Source organism: Euprymna scolopes, chromosome 12 (assembly GCF_053919585.1).
Source record: "Euprymna scolopes isolate OS-2025 chromosome 12, ASM5391958v1, whole genome shotgun sequence".
Lineage (NCBI taxonomy): Eukaryota > Metazoa > Mollusca > Cephalopoda > Sepiida > Sepiolidae > Euprymna > Euprymna scolopes.
Window position 1 is genome coordinate 31,101,947 of NC_136493.1, and position 19,274 is coordinate 31,121,220.

General features: G+C 34.7%; 1 protein-coding gene across 5 annotated transcripts in view; it reads right to left on the reverse strand.

Moving 5' to 3' along the window:
- LOC145291235 (ciliogenesis-associated TTC17-interacting protein-like) overlaps nt 1-19,274 on the reverse strand; it is a 109,929-nt gene that overhangs the window by 20,587 nt on the left and 70,068 nt on the right. Inside the window, exon 10 of one of the 5 annotated variants that reach the window (XM_080136837.1) lies at nt 9,103-9,267. The exons of the other annotated variants lie outside the window; for them this stretch is intronic. Coding sequence (XP_079992963.1) covers nt 9,118-9,267 — 150 coding nt within the window. The 3' untranslated portion in view covers nt 9,103-9,117. Of the gene's footprint in view, nt 1-9,102; nt 9,268-19,274 lie in introns of those variants that run through there. 5 annotated transcript variants of the gene reach the window in all.

The following is a 19,274-nucleotide window of genomic DNA, read 5'->3' on the forward strand; positions in this document are numbered from 1 at the left end:
AAAAAAAACACGTGAAAAATGGCTTGAATAAGCCTGTTTCGATATTAAAATTTTAAAAAATCGGTGAGTACCCGAGTGTTTTTGGGTGTATGTGGTCAGTCGGGCGTGGGAGTGTTAATGAAAACCTAAGAATAAGCGAAGTAAAAAAAAAAAAAAACCCAGAAAAACGAACGTTATGTGAAAAATGGCTTAAATAACACTGGTTCAATATTTAAATTTAAAAAATCAGCCTGTTTCGATATTAAAATTTTAAAAAATCGGTGAGTACCCGGGTGTTTTTGGGTGTATGTGGTCAGTCGGGCATGGGGGTGTTAATGAAAACCTAAGAATAAGCGAAGTAAAAAAAAAAAACCCCCAGAAAAACGAACGTTATGTGATAAATGGCTTAAATAACACTGGTTCAATATTTAAATTTAAAAAATCGAAAAAAAAAGACATCTCACACCACGATTCGAACTCAAAACGTTTAGATAATGAACCAACACTCTAACCAACTGAGCTAACACGACGTACATGAAATTGTGTCAGTTCTTCAACTATTTAAACTAAATCAGGTCATGACGTCATCTGACGCATGCATAGAACCGATCTCGTCATGAGAGGACGGTTTTTGTTGACCCCCCCCCATATAAAATTGTCGATTTCAGGGTGAAAAATTAACATTTTTGGCTAATTTTTCGATATTTCTCGGGCGACGGATGGAACTTCAATATGATACTGAGTTTGTCAATTTTTGTTCTGTCTGTCGAAAGTTTTTAGCAGACACAACAACCCCACATACATACATACAAACATACATACATACATACATACATTTTCGCTTTTATATATATACTAGCGAGGGGTACCTGGCGTTGCCTGGGTGTTTTTCGGGGTATGTGAAAAAACCCCGAAAATGTGAAAAAAAAAACGAAGCCTTCACGACGCGCAGTTGGAAAATAGTAAAGTGTTAAAAAAAAAACAGGTGCGCGTTTTTGATTGACGTGACGGCGATAGGTATTCAGCAGTTACGATTTTGTGGGGGACAGTTTTGAATAAATCGGTTTGTTTGTTTTTAAAAACCCGCTCCCTGTTTATTAGGAGGAGCGAAATGAAAGCTACAGTCTGATATGACGAAATCGACATTGAACAAACGTTACTTAGCTCTCTTGAGACAACTGGCTTTCGGCCTGTGATTAGGGTCGAGTTTCGCTTTTTTTTATACCGAAAACCAAATGTAACGCATGCTGATGCGGGAAATGTCGAATAATTAATGTCTGAAAGTCAATAAAATTAAATAGACAGGCGAACTCCGTGGATAACTCTGAGATATTACAATTTATAGATGATATAAAAAGTTTTAAGAAGTTGTGAACTGAACAAGCGTTTCTCTGAAAGAAGCCTTCTGTGGACATCGAGGAAAAGCGTACATACATACACACATACATTTTCGCTTTTATATATATAGATAGATTAACAGTTCCCATAACATGTTAAATTCTACACTAACTCTACTTAGTAAGTGATCATCACCCAACATATGTGCCACTTCTTTGAGTCATCTTATTCTCTGCCCTAATTTTTACTTCGTACCAAAGATGGTTTCCCTTTTCACTCCATATATGGTCAGCCGTACCCGACTTTTCAATCTCTCTATCTATTATGGCTTTTTGATGTTCTCCTAACCTTACTTTTAGTGGATAACGTGTCTTACCTTTATATAGTTTTGTACAGTTATCCACAGTGATGTGATTCAGCTGGTTCGCACCGGTTTGTGCGAATCGGTGCTTAGAATATTATGAGTTTAGCGAACCGGTTGTTAAAATTACGTGAACCCCTATTCATAATTACAGCATAGTAAATCCTTTATTCTTATTAACATTTTCTTAGAACCTGTTCGTAAAAAATTTGAATCCCACAACTGGTTTTCCAGATTTACATGAAATCTCATACACACAATTTTTAGTCATGATTCATGGCTGATGGAATGAGAGCATCCCGTGAAGTAAATAAAGGGTTCCGTTTTAAATTTTGTGCAGATTCCCAAGTTTGACAGAAAGATTCCCAAGTTCGACAAGATACACCCGAAGAAGGTCGGAGGTTACATCGACTAAAACATTGTGAAAATGACACTCAAGATGAGAGCAGTAGTCTAATAAATCCAAATGATATGTGTAGATATACGGTTTTTACCCTGACTATGAAGGTATTCTGTCAAGAGTTGTCTGCTCCTGTTCAAGCTATGTTAAGGTAAATAGTACATACCGGATGATAAGGTGATTTGATTATGACATGATCCAGTGGAGCAACTTCTTTCGTAGGATCAATTCATTCATTGCAACGCCTCTTCATGCAGTCTTAGTTGGAACATGGTCCTCGATTTGGATTTAGATTCCCAAAGACTTATTGATAATCCGGATGTGGAACCATTGCATTAGTTTCTCGAAATGTTTGCACTTGTCAATACATTTTGTCATGAAAAACACTAGAATTTAATATGAACTTGGACTAGTAGATTGAAGCACATTTACAGTAGACTTGAACTAGTAGATTGAGGCACATTTATAGTAGATTTGGACTATTTATAACAGATTTGGACTAGTAGACTTGGACTAGTAAATTGAGGCACATTTATAGTAGATTTGAACTAGTAGACTTGGACTAATAGATTGAGGTACATTTATAGTAGACTTGGACTAGTAGAAGGAGGCATATTTATAGTAGATTTAGACTAGTAAACTTGGACTAGTAAATTGAAGCACTAGTAAATTGAATAGATTTAGATTATTTATAGTAGACTTGGACGTAAATAAATAGATTGAGGCACATTTATAACTAACATGATGTATTCTTCTAGTTTTGTTTGGAATAGTTGGAAAGGTATCTTATGATTGTTAAAGGAGAGGAGCTTTATCTTAGTAGCATTAAATGTAACTATCCATTTTTGGTTCCATTTTACTGTGTACTCTTCCTGCGATGTTTCTATAAAATGAAAAATCTACATTTTCTTTTTAGTAATGAATGTTTTATTTTAACGGTAAAATAAAAACTAAATATCTTTTATGATTTTGTAGAAAATCATAAAAGATATTTAGTCCTGGTCAGTAAATACGTTTCAATAAATTTTAATTCATGCAGATTTTGTATTCATTGTTATTTTATATGCAATATTTATAGAAATGATTCCAAAAGTTAAAGAAAAAATGACTTCAGTGCCATCAGCTGGGATCGAAACCAAAACATAACTAGCCATAATCATTATTTAGCGCTTCAGCTTTTATTGATACTGTCTGTGTTATTGCAAGATTGATTAAAAAAAAAAAAAAAAAAGTCTAAAAATAAATCGACTTCATGATAAAAATGTATATGCATGCATGTTCAGGAGATGGTCGATTTACTTCTACCAAAGTTAACTGTTTTTATTTTTCAATTTTAACCCCTTTTTCAACTACCCTATATATCAAATTTCTAATATGTAAACCAAAAATTCAGAGAGGAGTTTGCTATAGACTTTTCGCACGCACACTAACATGGTCATTTATATTTATATACATATATATAAATATTTCTGTGTGCTAAAACGTTTTCATAAAAATTCTATTATACAGAATGTAGAAACTATGCATAAATAGAATTCAGTGTAATAGTGAAATTAAACGAATCATCTAATAAGAAAGCATAAAAAAATGAATAAGTAATTAATTAACGATTGTTTTTCAAAGGAATATGCAAATTAGTTAAATTTCATGTAGTCGCTCACATATCCATGACTGAATATATTAAAAAGTTTGTTTTAATAATTTTTAAATAAAAAAAAAGTAGGCTTTTAATATCAATGCTAAAGCGAGAAAGAAAAAAACACCCTCAAATTTATAGGTATAATAGATTTTGTATATTATTTTGTATATCTGTTTATTGTTGTTCGAATTTATAGTCAAGATTGTTCTTCATTCTTCCGGTTTCTTCTGTGCATTTAGCTAGATAATTAGACATGGTCAAGTGGACAAGAAAGTCATTCTTTACATGGAGAAAGGGGGTATCTGAGAGGAAGATAATCATTAATCAGAGGGAACCATATCTTGCTTGTTAGCGTCGTCCTAAAACCGGAAGTAAAAAAGAGCAGAAGATTTTTACTATAACCTTGTTCAGCCATGTTGGTTCTAGTCTCGTGATAATCTTCTCTGATTTTAAGTTTGTTAACTTTTTGACTCTTTCACTAACTCTTTGTCTGCTCAATCTCTCCAAATATATTTACCTTTGACCAGAAATCTTAAATGATCACTCTGTTTGTCTGTCTCTTCTAGCCGACCACCAGAATTGAACACATCTACTTTTTTTTTTTTTTTTTACTGTTTACTGCTATCCAGCCAACCAGAAACTAACAAACTGTCTGGGAAATTCAATAGATTCACCTATCTCCGTTCACTTATCTCACTTATTGTTTCTTGGCAGTGGTGGTGGGGAGGCGCACCATAGTATCACATAATGATGAATATATTTGAAATATATATTTAATACATGAGCTATGAAGTAAAGTAATGCATATTCTAACATAACATTCATAACAGTCGAGGAGGAAATGCGACATCAACGAATAACAAAGACAATGCGAATAAATGTTTACTGAAATTTATTTATAAAATAATTGAAATTCATTTATAAACTGTTTAAAAACAAGTAAAAAGAATGGATGAAAATGAGAGTTGAAAGTGCCCATGAACATTCTCAGTGAAGAAAGAGTTTTTTTTTTTTCTGACATATAGTTGAATAGACATGTTTGTTTCGACTGTGTTATGTTCGGAGAAGTTGTGATATCAGGATTATTGGATAGCATCGAACAAGAAGACAAGCTCATTCTATTTTATACACAATTTATTCGCGGCAAAACCTTAAATCATTTAAGGAATGATATTCAGTCTCAAGCGAAGCCGCCATCTTATTTTTGGTTTTCTCTCTAGAACTCTCTGGTCTTTTTAAAGATCTATAAAGGGTGACAACTCTTACTTTCTTTATTTAGAGTTATTCCCCTTTTTATCGCTATAACACCTTCCCTTTGAAATATGTTGCTTTTAGGATGTTTGCTGTGGGTCTATTTTTAGAGTTGAAGTTGGTTTGCACCTTCGTTGCGTCGTTCAGGTGGGACCTTTCTTCTCAGACTTTCTTTGTTTAATACATGATGCTTGAACACGTTGAGGTAATTTGTGTCCAGTAAAATATTTAATGGAATGATTGTGTTATTTTATTGTCTTTTTGGCAGATATGAGTGATGCAGTTGATTGTACATCCACATCATAAATTACATTACCAGAACGACGTACTATGTGACCTTGTGTCCATTTTTCTTTATCATTGCAGTAGTCTCTTGCCACTACAGGTTGTCCTGGTAGGAATTTACGTGACCTTGTTTCATGATGGTGATTGAATTGGTTTTCCGTCATCCTGTTTCCCTTGAGTGATTATTGATGATGGATGATTAACATCCATTGGTAAACATATTTTTTTGTTCATCAATACTTCAGCAGGGTAATTTGGATTTGGAGTAACTCTGTAGCTACTTAGAAATATTTCTATGATCTCTCGAGAAGTTTCTTTCCCTTTTAACTTCAAGAATGCTCTCTTAAATGTGTTGACAAAGCATTCGGCTTGGCCATTTGATTGTGGATGGAAAGGTGGAGATCTGAGATGCTGAATACTGTTTTGTTTACAGAACTCAGATAATTTTGCTGAGATAAATGCAGTAGCATTCAGAAACTAAGATTTCAGGAACGCCGAACCTGCTGAAAATTTCTTGTAGTCTCTTTACGGTTTCATTTGATTCATCTGGAAGACTTCTGGGTACTTACTGTAGGCATCAACCAATATCAAATAATATTGTCCATTAATTAATCCTGCAAAGTCCATGTGTAGTTGTGACCAAGGAATTTCTGGGGTAGGCCTTGCATGTATAGTTGTTTTCCGAGGAGACTTTGCAATCAGTTGACATTTGGCACAACTTTTTACAAGTTCCTCTTGTTTGGCCAATATGCATAACCACGTGCCAAGGCTTTCATCCTATTAGTTCCCTGATGTCCATAGTGTAATTGCTTAGAACTCTGTTCTGGAGTGTGAATGGGACAACAACGCTTTCTCTAAAAAGAAGTTTTCCATTGATCTTAGATAAAGAAGATCTTTGAAAAAAATGGGAGAAGTTGCTGGTCAGTGCATGTTTTTGGCCAATTTATGAGATGAAAATGTCAAACTTTCTGTAATAATGGATCTGCAGCTGTATTGTCTCTGAAGTGATAGGTAGTGATCTCACCATGGAAACAAGTACAGAGACAACTTCAGGTTCTACAGATATAGCAGCGATGAGTGTGTCTTCCACTCTTTTGATGAGAAGAGAGGAGTCTGGATAACGCATCTGCTTGGCCAATTTTGCTGTCTGGTTGGTGCTTTATAGAAAAGTCATAATCTAAAAGCATAGTTGGCCATCTTTGTACTGTGTAAACTGGAATTCCTTTCCTGGAACCAAAAATACTTATTAAGGGCTTGTGGTCTGTGATTAGAGTAAAATGCTGGCCATATTGCATTTTGTCAAATTTCTTTAACGCATATATAATTGCTCGGGCTTCTTTCTCAATTTGGCTATATTTTTGTTCAGTAAATGTCAACGACTTTGATACATGTGCAATGACTTTTTCGCTTCCCTCAGGAAAAATATGCAATATTACTGCTCCGACTCCATAGTCTGAAGCATCTGTCACCACAGTAATGTCTAATGATGGATTGTAGCGTGTCAGCAATAAATCAGAACTAATTTTCTCAAATGATTCTTTGCATATGTTGGACCAGTTTCATTTGGTATCTTTTTGTAAAAGATTATTCAAAGGTCCGCATAACTTGTGCAGTTCAAGTAAGAAAGAACCATAATGACTTACAGGGCCCAAAAAGAATCGTAGTATTGCAACATCCTTTGGAGCTGACATGTGCTTTATTGCCTGAATATTGTCCGGGTCTGGTTTTCGACAATTTTTATCAATTATGAATCCAAGATATTTCACAGAAGTTTGGAAGAATTGGCATTTGTCTGATCTTAAGTGAAATCCATATTGTTGAATTTGATTCAGCACGGAAGTAAGACGATGCAGAAGTTTCTTTCTTGGGATGTGCATGTAATGATAATATCATCAATGTAGACGGAAACTCCTGGCAATCCTGTGAGCATTGTATCTATAGTTTGTTGGAATATCGCTGGAGCTGACTTGACCCCAAATGGAAAGCAGTTAAATTGAAATAATCCCCTGTGAGTGTTAATAGTGAAAAGATTTTTAGAATCTTCAACTTTTATTTGTAGATATGCATCTGTAAGGTCCAGTTTTGCCAAAAAAGTTTCACGATTCAGTTTTAAGAACAGATCTTCCGGTATAGGTAGTGGATACTAATATGTCTCCAGTCTGTCATTTTGTCCTGTGCTGAAGTCTGCACATAGGCATAATTTGGCGTTAGTCTTTTCACAATGAAAATAGGTGTTGCCCCGGACGAGTAATTTGTAGGTTGGATTACTCCTTCTTGTTGTAGATGTTTCAATTCTTTATCTACTGTGGCTAAAGCTGTATAAGGTACCGGACACTTTGGTCTGAAGACTGGCTTTGCATCTGCTTTCAGTTTTAAAGTCGCTTTAACTTTAGAACAACATCCAAGTCATTCTTGAAAAACATGAAACTAATCATCTAATAAAAAACCATAAAAAATTAATATTTAATTAATAAATGCTCGTTTTTCAAAAGAATATGCAAATTAGTTTATCTTTATGAAGTCGTTCACATATCCATGACTGAGTATATTAAGAAGTTTGTTTTAATATTTTTTAAATAGAAAAAATAGGCTTTTAATATAAATGCCAGAGCGAGAAAAAAACTCAACTTTAAAGGTATATCTATTTATACTATTATATAAAAGGAACATTGTGTGTGTGTGTGTGTGTGTGTGTAAGTTTGTTCCCTATAAACTCCAAAGCGGCTGATTTTTATGAAATTTCACACAGATGTATTTTATGCATCTGGCAGTGTTTTAAGATAGGTTTTGTATTGGAATGTCTTCAATAAGTATCAATAGTCGAAAAGATCTGATAAAAAAAGAACAGTCGATTTTGACCAAAGTTACCACCTTATACAGCCTAACATCACAAGTGCATTTGAAAAGTTTTATGACTGTACAAACAGAAAGGACCAGCATATAAAATCAATAGTAAGTTCTTTGATATGGCAGTGCCTCATTCGAAATGAATGTTTCTGTTTAGAGCACAACTGACCCATGATACTTGACTTTTGCATTTTAAACTTTAATTGAAATTGCTATATATAAAAATAATTTTATAAAATCAACAGTAGGTTCTCTACAGTGCAATGTAGGTTACAATGTACTATCGACTAAGTCACTTTGGGGAGGTGTGTGATGTTTCCTTACGGTGCACTGCAATGGGTCCCCAACTAGAGCAGGCAATCAATTGATTTGATCGAAAAATTAACAATTTCACCGATTTCAATGACAATAAAAATATGGGAGTGTGAAACATTTGTTGATCATCATTCAATCCCGGGCAACGTCGGGTCTCCCTGCTAGTAGATAAATATATATATACTATTTATGGTGATTGTAGACCAGTTCATTATAGCAGTTTATCTCTCTACAACAGAACATAAAACTCATTTTTATGATACTTGAGACAAAAGAATAAATATTTCAAATGACAGGATTGGGTATTTCTACTGATCTCCTTAAAGAGAAACACACACACACAAAATAGATATGTTAGTTTTGTAATATTGGAGGAATAAGTGAAAGTTCTTGGTTTAGATGTAGGCCAGTTGAGGTAGCAGGGTTATTTGGCTGGGGACGGCTAAGAAAAACATAAGATTAAGTGATAAGGGGGGGGGTTAATTAAAGAGTTGGTAAGAGATAGGTTAGTTTGGAATTCAAGTGCTAAGAGGCTAAGAGTCGTCCAACACATGCCAAATAGACATTAAAGCTAATACGATGATAATTGATCCAACAGAAGTTTTTTTGCAAAAATGTTTAAATGTAAATTTGAAAGCTTTTATATTTCAGTGATTATATTTTTCCAAAATATTTGCAGCAAAAACAGTTATAAAAATGTAATCACCTTTTTTGATTTCTTTGTTTTTTGTTTTGTTTTTTGAGATGAGGATTGATACTTTGGTCGACTGCTTTCATCTTCAGTTTTATCCGCACATTTTGGCCAATCTGACCGCTAACCTTCTTCAGGTGTATCTTGTCGAACTTGGGAATCTGCACAGAATTTTGAAAAGAACCCTTTATTTAATCCACGAGGGGATAGTGTGGTCTTGTTCCATCAGCCATGACAAGGTAGAAGCCCTAAGTAATTTGCAATCGTGATGCCCAAACTGACAATGAATCTTCAACCTCCAGAAGAGTATCACTTACAACTGAATTTTACCAAGTATCTATATATTAATATGGTAGCTGTGTGTTATTTTCTCTGTCACACTTACATCCGGGTCGTTTAATTGTGATGGACTTCCATTTCTTGTCATAAATAATTTTAGCAAGAATTCTTCATAAATTTTGGTTTCGATTATAGCTGATGGCACGTAAGTTGTCTACTGTTTTTATAAATAATTTTATCAAGAATTTTTCATAAGTTTTGGTTTTGTTTCGATTATGGCTGAAGGAACTCAAATTATATATATATATATATATATATATATATATATATATATACATACATATACATATATTTTTTCATACATTTTTATTTCGGTTTTGATTCAAGCTAATTTCATCATGTGATCTTGCTAATTTGTGACAATCTAAATCTCGTGTAATCACATGGAAAAGTGCTTGTTCAGAAAACTGAAAATTCCAGTGAAGAGAAACAGGAAGTTTTCGCTGTTTACAATCACTGGGAACCTCCTAGTGCTGTAAATTGAAAAATGGATTGAGAGGGATGTAAAGAATGAGATCTATGGTATCATAAAATGTGGCCTAGTGAACATGATGGGTCGAGGTTAGGGTTAGGGCCACTGATCATTGCAACTGTGCCTAGTCATCGTTTTATGTTTCAAGGTAGACTTATGTACCCTGTTATAAGATGGCATTTTATTTTTTTTTATTTTTTTTTTATTACATTTTCACCCCAAACAAGGCAAATTGCCACTTTGGTGTAGGGGGCTACTATCAGGGGCAACAACTACTGGGGTACTATGTAGGGATTTGGGCAACAAGGTGTCGGTTCACGTTACACTTGAACTTCTGCACGTCAGTACTGTTGGGGAAGCAGGGACCTGGAATGGAATTCCAGAGTCTTGCGGTTCTGGGGAAGAAACTATTGGAGTAAAAAGATCTTTTACATCTAGGGACCTCTACAGTGTGGGGGTGGGATCTAGTAGCCTGTCGGGTTTGTCGAGGGTGCTCGCGTCGTGATTGCAGTTCATCAGAGCATTCACCACTAAAATACTTGTAGAACAGGCAGAGGGATGCAACATTTCGTCGATGGGACAGAGGCTGAAGCTTAGATGCCAGTTCAGGGCCTATCAGATTTGCGACTCTCTTTTGAACCTTGTCAAGGAGCGAGAGACTAGTAGCAGATGCACCAGCCCAGATGTGGCAGCAATACTCCATACATGGGCGAATGGTGGCCTTATAGAGGTACAGGATACTTTCGGGTGTTAGTAGTTTTCTAGCACGGTAGAGAGAGCCTACCTTTCTTGCAGCGGCCCTAGCAATGCCTTCAATGTAATTGTTCCAACTCATGTTTCCTGTGAACGTTAGGCCAAGGAGTTTGAAAGATGGACTCTCAGATAAAGGGTCGTTGGCCATTGCTATTGGTGGTAGAGAGGGTTTCTTGTAATTATTGAATGAAACTAGTTTAGTCTTGGCAGCATTGAACGCGACCAACCACTTTTGTCCCCATTCCACTACAGATTGGAGGTCTTCCTCTAGTGTTTCTGCCATTTCTTTAGAAATGTGTTCATTCGTCTTCCTGTCGTGTCTGCCATAGAGTGTAGTGTCATCAGCATATATACCCATCTCAGAGGCAATGTTGTCGGGGAGGTCATTTATAAATATCAGGAACAATAGAGGTCCAAGGATAGAACCCTGGGGCACTCCCGCATTTATATCATATTGTTTAGATGTGCGACCGTCGAGGACTACCTGGATTTTTCTCTTATCTAAGAAGGATTTAATTATGTTAAGTATTCTACCAGTGATACCGTAAGATCTAATCTTCCTGAGGAGACCCTCATGCCATACCCTGTCAAAAGCCTTAGATATATCTAGAGCTACCGCTCTGCCTTCCCCCGCTTTGTCCAGTGATTGGTATATACGTTCAGAGATCACGGTGAGGATGTCTGCTGTGGAACGGGCTTGTCTAAATCCATATTGTTTGTCAGTCAGTAGTTTAGCATCTGTAAGATGATGGACTAGAGCATGGTTAATTATGGTCTCAAATATTTTGGCAAAAAGTGGGAGGAGGCTAATGGGGCGATAATTTGATGGGTCTGTCCTTTCGCCAGAATTCTTGAATACTGGTACAACAGAAGCAGTTTTCCAACAGCCCGGAAAGCAAGCTTCATTAAGACATTTGTTGTAGAGTTTGGAGAGAACTGGAGCTACTTCGGCTGAGCACTTTTTTAATAGCACAGCTGGGATAAGATCGGGTCCACATGCTTTTGAGGTGTCAAGGTTTTTTATGATAGCATGCACCTGAGCAGGGGTGGTTTTCAGATCGTCTAGTGTGGCGTCTGTCCGCATAGGAAAGTCAGGTAGGGGGTGGTTGGAAGGGTCCAGTGTGGAGTTTGAGGCAAACCGACTGGCAAGCATGTTAGCCTTGTCGGTTGCTGAGGAGACAACCTCGTGATTGTTGGTTAGTGGGGGAATTGTTGATTGCCCATTATTTACTACACTGTTGTAGATTTTCCAGAAGTCTCGAGTTCCTAGTTTTTGTGCTTCGATGCGCTTTTTAGTGGTTTCCGTAAATTCTCTCTTAGCTGTCGCTATTTCATTGTCTCTTAGCTGTCGCTATTTCATTGTAATTAGGTTGCACAGCGGGGCTACTTTGATAATGTATATAAATTAAACAGTAGATGTATGTCTTTCTGCCTGTGTGAAAATATTTAACTGATGAACTCTTAAACTACTGGTCACACAACACTGAAATTAACAGGAAATAATAATCATACACAAAGAATGGTTTATAACGAGTAAAATCTTCGTTTGGATGGATAACGTATACAAAAATATGTCGGCACGTTGAAATGCAAAATATTAATTTCAACTTGCCAAAATATTTCTATTACTTTTGCGCATGCGCAAATTCATTCACAACTTAAAGTCGTTTGATTTTAAATGGTTTTTTTTTTATCTATCTGTCGATAGCTCAAATGGTAGCAAATGCGGCTGGAGCACTAAATGTTTTCGTTTTGCTTCTAACTGATGGCACTCAAGTAATTTTTTTTTTAACTTGAAATTAGTACTATATATATATATATATATATATATTTTTTTTTTGTTATTGTTGTTTTTTCAAGCGATACATACGGTTAATATTGGCTCCGCCTCGGAGCTCATTTTTTTTATTTACTTAGAAAGTCGCCCTTTTTAATTTGGACGTATATAACATTTTTATTTATTTATTATTTTTAAAACAGTAATCTATGTACACGCGTGTAAAAATCGGCACTTGTACAGTTTAATCAAGACATTCAAAAATAAAAATATCAAAAAAAGGTTATATTGTACGTATCAGTTTTGGACTGAAGATCTCTGAAAAAAAATTTAATTAATTTTGATTGAGTAGTTTTTTTTTTTTTTACAGCGGAAAAACACGTTTTTATGAGAGCGCGTTGAAGTCAGCCATTATGGAAATTTTTAACATGCCACGGGGAGATAACTCTGTAAAGCGCCGATACTCCCTCCCCATCTTTATTACTAGTTTTTCTTCCTAAAAATCGAACCTTTTGCTCGGTATCATAACAAATTGTTTTTTCGCTGTAAAAAAAAAAAAAAAACATAAAAAACAAAAACAAAACTACTTGATGAAATTAAGTGAAATTTTTTTTGGAGAACTTCGTTTCATAACGGATACGTACAATATAACCTTTTTTCGATATTTTCCTTTTTTAATGTCTTGATTAAACTGTACAAGTAGTATAAAATCATAGTTTATATGTTCAAATTTCATTTAAAAGAATCAATTTTCAAATAAAATTTAAAATTTATTGCTTGAATCAAAGAATGCAATGTTTAAATTAATGTCCTTAATCCATGGATTATTTAGCAAAATAATTGCAGACCAATATTAGTATTTTGCTAGAATTTTTCCTATGAGGAGATCCATGGATTAAGGACATTAATTTAAACATTTCATTCTTTGATTCAAGCAATAAATTTTAAATTTTATTTGAAAATTGATTCTTTTAAACGAAATTTGAACACATAAACTATGATTTTTATTTGCTCTGTCTAGTATATTGAGCAATTTTATTTGGCTGGGATGTTCTTATATAAATATTTCCTTCTAGTATTCTATAAGACTTGAAACCACTAGATTCACCAACCTGTAATCTAATATTCATTTCAACACCTCAAAGTGTATATATATATATATATATATATATATATATATATATATATATATATATATATATATATATACTAGCATTTCAGCCCGGTGTTGTCCAGGTGTTTGAAGGTGTATGTTGAACAAAAAAAAAAAAAAAAAAAAAAAAAAAGCGGTCAATTTTTTTAACTTTGACCCCTATTGTGACCCCTTAACATTTATTGTTTTTGGCTCAAATCAAGTTATTAAGTTAGATCCTTGCCTTGATAGAGTTCAAAATAGACTTTGTAGCCTCGTAGGAGATGTCCTTTTCTCTTCCCTGCAACCTCTATCTCACAGAAGAGATGTTGCGAGTTTGTCTCTGATGTATCGTTATTTTCATGGAAAGTGTTCGACTGAGCTTCAGTCTATGGTCTCTCCTCGCCAAACTTTCACAAGAAACACTCGTTTAGCTGAAAACACTATCAATAATTCCCCCCACTCTTTATCTGTGCCTAAACCTAAACGTAGATTCCATGAGCAAAGCTTCTTTCTTAGAACTGCACGCCTGTGGAATTGTCTTCCGTTTTCCGGCTGACTACAATATGGTCGTCTTCAAGTCTAACGTAAACAAGTTCTTGATGAGCCGCTCCATATAAGTTAACAAATTTACTGAATTTCCATTACTAATGATTACTATATTGTCCAATTTCTACTGTACACTCTTTAACCCTTATCCTCGAGTGGCCTCTTGGCCTTGATAATGTGTTGATTCCTGCGTAAAAAAAAAAAGAAGATCCATGTCCAAGGAACCTATATCTAAAATTTCAAGTGTTTATACCCAAAATTGGTGGAGGAGTTTGGTAGAGTTCTCAAAGGTCAAATCATTGAACTTTGACCCCTTAACAGCCAAATTTCTGGCCGAAAACCGATCACAAAGATTTTCCCAAATCTCAGTACCCTGTATATCAAAGTTCGAGTCTGTAGACTTAAAATTGACAGAGTTATTGCGTAGGAAAATGTACACACACAGACATGTTCACTTTTATATATATATATACTCGCATTTCAGCCCGGCGTTGCCCGGGTGTTTGGATGTGTATGTTGAGCAAAAAAAAAAAAAAAAAAAGTGTAGTAGGAAGGCAGGCTCGAACCCGTACCACGAAGGAGGAAAAGAACGGGGGGGGGGGAAACTTGCCGTCTTTGCTGTTACAACCACCATCAAACCGGAAGTGACTTACATTTTAATTAAGGCTAGACAATCGAAAGGAAGGAAAAGATGATTTTCAAAAATATCGGCGAAAAAAGCGCCCCCCCCCCTCCTGTAGAAAAGTGCCCAGTTGAAGGTGAAGATATTAATGTTTTTAGCCAGTTTTTCGATATTTGTTGCCTGAAAGGTCGAACTTCAAAATGATACTGATCTTGGCAAAATCCGTCGCCACTGTCGAAAGTTTTAGACAGACATGCAAACATACATACATACATAAATTTATAACATTCAGTTTAAATATGAAATGAATGGAATGTATTTTTTCATAACTTTCTTAAATTTATATATTGGTAACTTAAAATTTTCGACCCAAACTGATTAAAAAGCTTGCCCTATCTCTGAATACCCTTTATATAAAATTTCAAATGTTTAGACCAGAAATTGTCTGAGTAATTTGGTAGAGACCGCAGAGGTCAAATGTTTTAAAACTTTTACCACTATTATGAGCCCTTAACAATTACTGTTTTGGGCTCAACTCAAGTTATTAAGATAGATTCATGTCCAAAGAACCTATATCTAAAATTTCAAGTGTTTATACCCAAAATTGGCGGAGGAGTTTGGTAGAGTTCTCAAAGGTCAAATCGTTGAACTTTGACCCCTTAACAGCCAAATTTCTGGCCGAAAATGGATTACAAAGATTTCCCCAAATCTCAGTACTCTGTATATCAAATTTCGAGTCTGTAGACTTAAAATTGACAAAGTTATTGTGTAGGGAAATGTACACAGACACACAGATATGTTCACTTTTATATATATACTAGCATTTCAGCCCGGCGTTGCCCGGGTGTTTTGAGGTGTATGCTGAGCAAAAAAAAAAAAAGAAAAAAAAAAAAAGAGGTCAATTTTTTAAACTTTTCCCCCTATTATGACCCCTTAAATTTATTGTTTAGGGCTTAAATCAAGTTATTAAGTTAGATCCATGTCCACGGAATCTATATCTAAAATTTCAAGTGTTTAGACCCAAAATTGTAGGAGGAGTTTGGTAGAGTTCTCAACGATCAAATCATTGAACTTTCACCCCTTAATCGTAAAATTTCTGCTCGAAAACCAACCACTTCGATTTTCCCAAATCTCAGTGCCCTGTATATCAAAATTCGAGTCTGTAGGCTTAAAATTAACAGAGTTATTGCGTAGGGAAATGCAAACACACAGACAAACAGACACTTTCACTTTTATAGATATATAGATAGATATAGATAATATTCAATACAGAACTGGCTCTGTAATAAATATGAAATCTGCATGAATCATTATAAAGTGAACTATCACTGTAGTTCTGCTGTGGGACGTGCTATAATAATTTTTACATAAAAAAATAGAGAAACTTGGACACTAGTGCCTTTAATCAATTGGAAGTATTTTTTGCTTCCATTTTCCTCACAGTTTAAATAGAGAAAAGGGGAGATAATTCAAAACTTAATTCATTTTTAATTGAATGATTTCTATTTGATTGCTGCATTTTACATCTAAAAAATTAATATTTTCTTAAAGAAAGTTATGAAAAAATACATTCCATTCATTTCATATTTAAACTGAATGTTATATTTTATTTGTGCATTTCAAAAAAATATTTGACAATAAATGAAATCTACAATATTACATTTTCTTTGTAAATCAAAAAAAAAATCTTTATTTGGAAATGAATTACTTTGAGATATGGAATGTTAAATTTTTATTTCTAAATTAAAAAGTTAATTTGAAATATTGTTGCTTATATAATAAATTTAAAAAAATAAAATATTAGGGTGACAAGAAGGTTCCTGTGGAATTTTTAATTTTGATTTCAAATGATATATTTTCAAATAAGTTTTCATTATAATACCTTTACTTTAAATATCATTTTAAAGAGCATTTTTTGTGCTATCGAATCGTTTAAATTACAATCAGTTTAAAGCAATTATGTCTTCTTTTCAGAATGTTGAATACAAAATTAAAAAAAAGGAAATTTGCACAATTTTCTTATTTCAATTAAAGCTAGGTCGAAAAGTTGCTGAAACAGTTTGTGATATCAAAGAAGTGTTTGACCCAGGAATCACTACTGAATACACAGCACAATGGTGGTTTAAGAAATTTCCTGGCGGTGACAAGAGTCTGGAAGATGATGAGTGTAGTGATTGGCTATCAGATGTTAACAATGATCAATTAAGAGCCTTAAGTTAAAGCCAATTTATGCACAACTGTTCAAGAACTTACTTTTGAATTAGACGTAATGTACATGACAATTTCCAACCACTTGAGAGAGATTGGAAAGACAAAAACCTAGATAAATGGGTGCCTCATGAATTGAACAACAACCAAAAAAAAATACCGTTATGAAGTGTTATCTTCCCTTCTTTTCTGCAATAAGAACAACTTGTTTCTCGACCGGGTTGTGACTTGCGATGAAAAGTGGGTTCTTTATGACAACCAGCAACACTTAGTTCAGTGGTTAGATGCCGATGAAGCTCCACAACACTTCCCAAAGCCAGAGTTGCACCAAAAGAAAGTCATGCTGACTGTTTGATGGTCTGTGACAGGTTTCATCCATTAGTTTTTTTGAATGCAGGCGAAATCATTACAGTGGAAATGTACTGTCAATAAATGGATGAAATGCATCAAAAACTTCAACAACAACACCCAGCATTAGTCAACAGAAAAGGCCCAATTCTCCTCCATGACAACGCCCGACTGCATGTTGTTAAACCAATCTTATAGAAGTTGAATGAATTGGGTTATGAATCTCTGCCTCATCTGCCATACTCTCCACACCTCTCACCTACTGACTACCACTTTTTCAAGCATCTCGACAACTTTCTGTGTGAGAAATGTTTAAAAAACCTAACCAATATAAAAAATGACTTCAGTTACTTCATTATCATTAGAACGCAAGATTTTTACGTTACTGGCATAAATACACTTGTTTTGCATTGGTAAAAATGTGTTGATTCTGATGGTGCTTATTTCGATCAATAAATTTTTATTTGAGCCAAGATATGGTCATTTGAATTTAAAAGTTAAAAACTGCAATAACTTTCTTGTCAACCTGATAAATTAATCCGATGACTGTTTTGATTTTTTACTATTTTTTAAATTTTCTTGTTAGTTTGTTCCAGCTGGGGGTGGGGCATCCTACCAGATGCCAAACATTCACCCGCTAACTCAGATATTCCAACCGAGAGATCTATTTAAGATTCTGACTGTCCCATTAAGTACAATAGTTGGTATCTCTCTTGCACTTGGTTCACCGGGTATATTTGCCAGGCAGCTTTTGCAATTCTTTTTCATGAGTCCAGTTGTTCCTATAATAAATGGAATGATAGAGATCTTCCTAAGATTCCGGTTTCTTTTCATGTCGTGCATAAGACCTTGGTATTTCGTTATCTTTTACCTCTCAGCTCTGTTTAACCCAGCATCATTGGAGACACTGACTTCTACTAAGGTTGCTTCTTTCTCCTTCTTATCCCATATCACTATGTCAGGTTTTATGGCTCCGTTTATTTAGGTATGCAGCTGCAACTGTCTAACAGTCCCCTTAAGTGTAATTGTTTGTACTTATCTTTCACTTGGTTCACCGGGTATATTTGCCAAGTAGTTTTTGAAATTTATTTTTCAGGTGTCCAGTTGCTCCTATAATTACTGAATGATGGAGATCTTCCTAAGATTCCAGTTTCTTTTCATGTCGTACATAAAACCATGGTATTTCGTTATCTTTTCCCTCTCAACTCTGTTTAACACGGCATCGTTCGAGAGATTAAGTTCTAAAGTTGCTTCTTTCACCCTCTTGCCCCACTATATCTAGTTTAATAGCCCCGTCTTCTAGGTACGTAGCTGTAAGAATTGTATAGTTATAGTGGATGGTGTATAACTTATTTCCAACTGTTGTTTCTGGTAAACATGTTCCCAGGACTTGTTGCTGCATTCGATATTCAATTTTTTACAGATGGTCTAGTGGAGATATTTACATACTTCAATGTGTCACATAAGTAATTTTTCAGTTGTTTTTACTCAACTTGTTTCGGATTACGATAACATTTTGGATAGCCTCCCCTTTTCTCTACTATAATTATTCCAAAAATGAAAAGCAAAAAATTGTTATGATGAGCTAAAGTGCACAAGTGCCAATTTCTTCACTTTGTGAGAAGATCAAAACTGAAGTTTCATTGTATGATTGCAATGCATTCATGCATTATGCTGACACTAACATAATTAGCAATGTAAGTGTAATAAAACCTTGTTTTATGTTTCTTTAACATTTATTACTATTTACAGGCAATAGTAACACAACACAATTGTCATCGTTGTTGAAATGAACATTACATGATGTGATATAGTTTAGGTGTTACACTTTATTTTAAAAATAAACTGTTACCGAATATCTTCCATTAGTTCCTGAAATACATGGGTTACAAAGGAGGGATTGTACCTAGTAATTCACTCCTGTTTGGTCGTTCACACTTTTCTCGATAAGGACGTTTTTGAAATTTT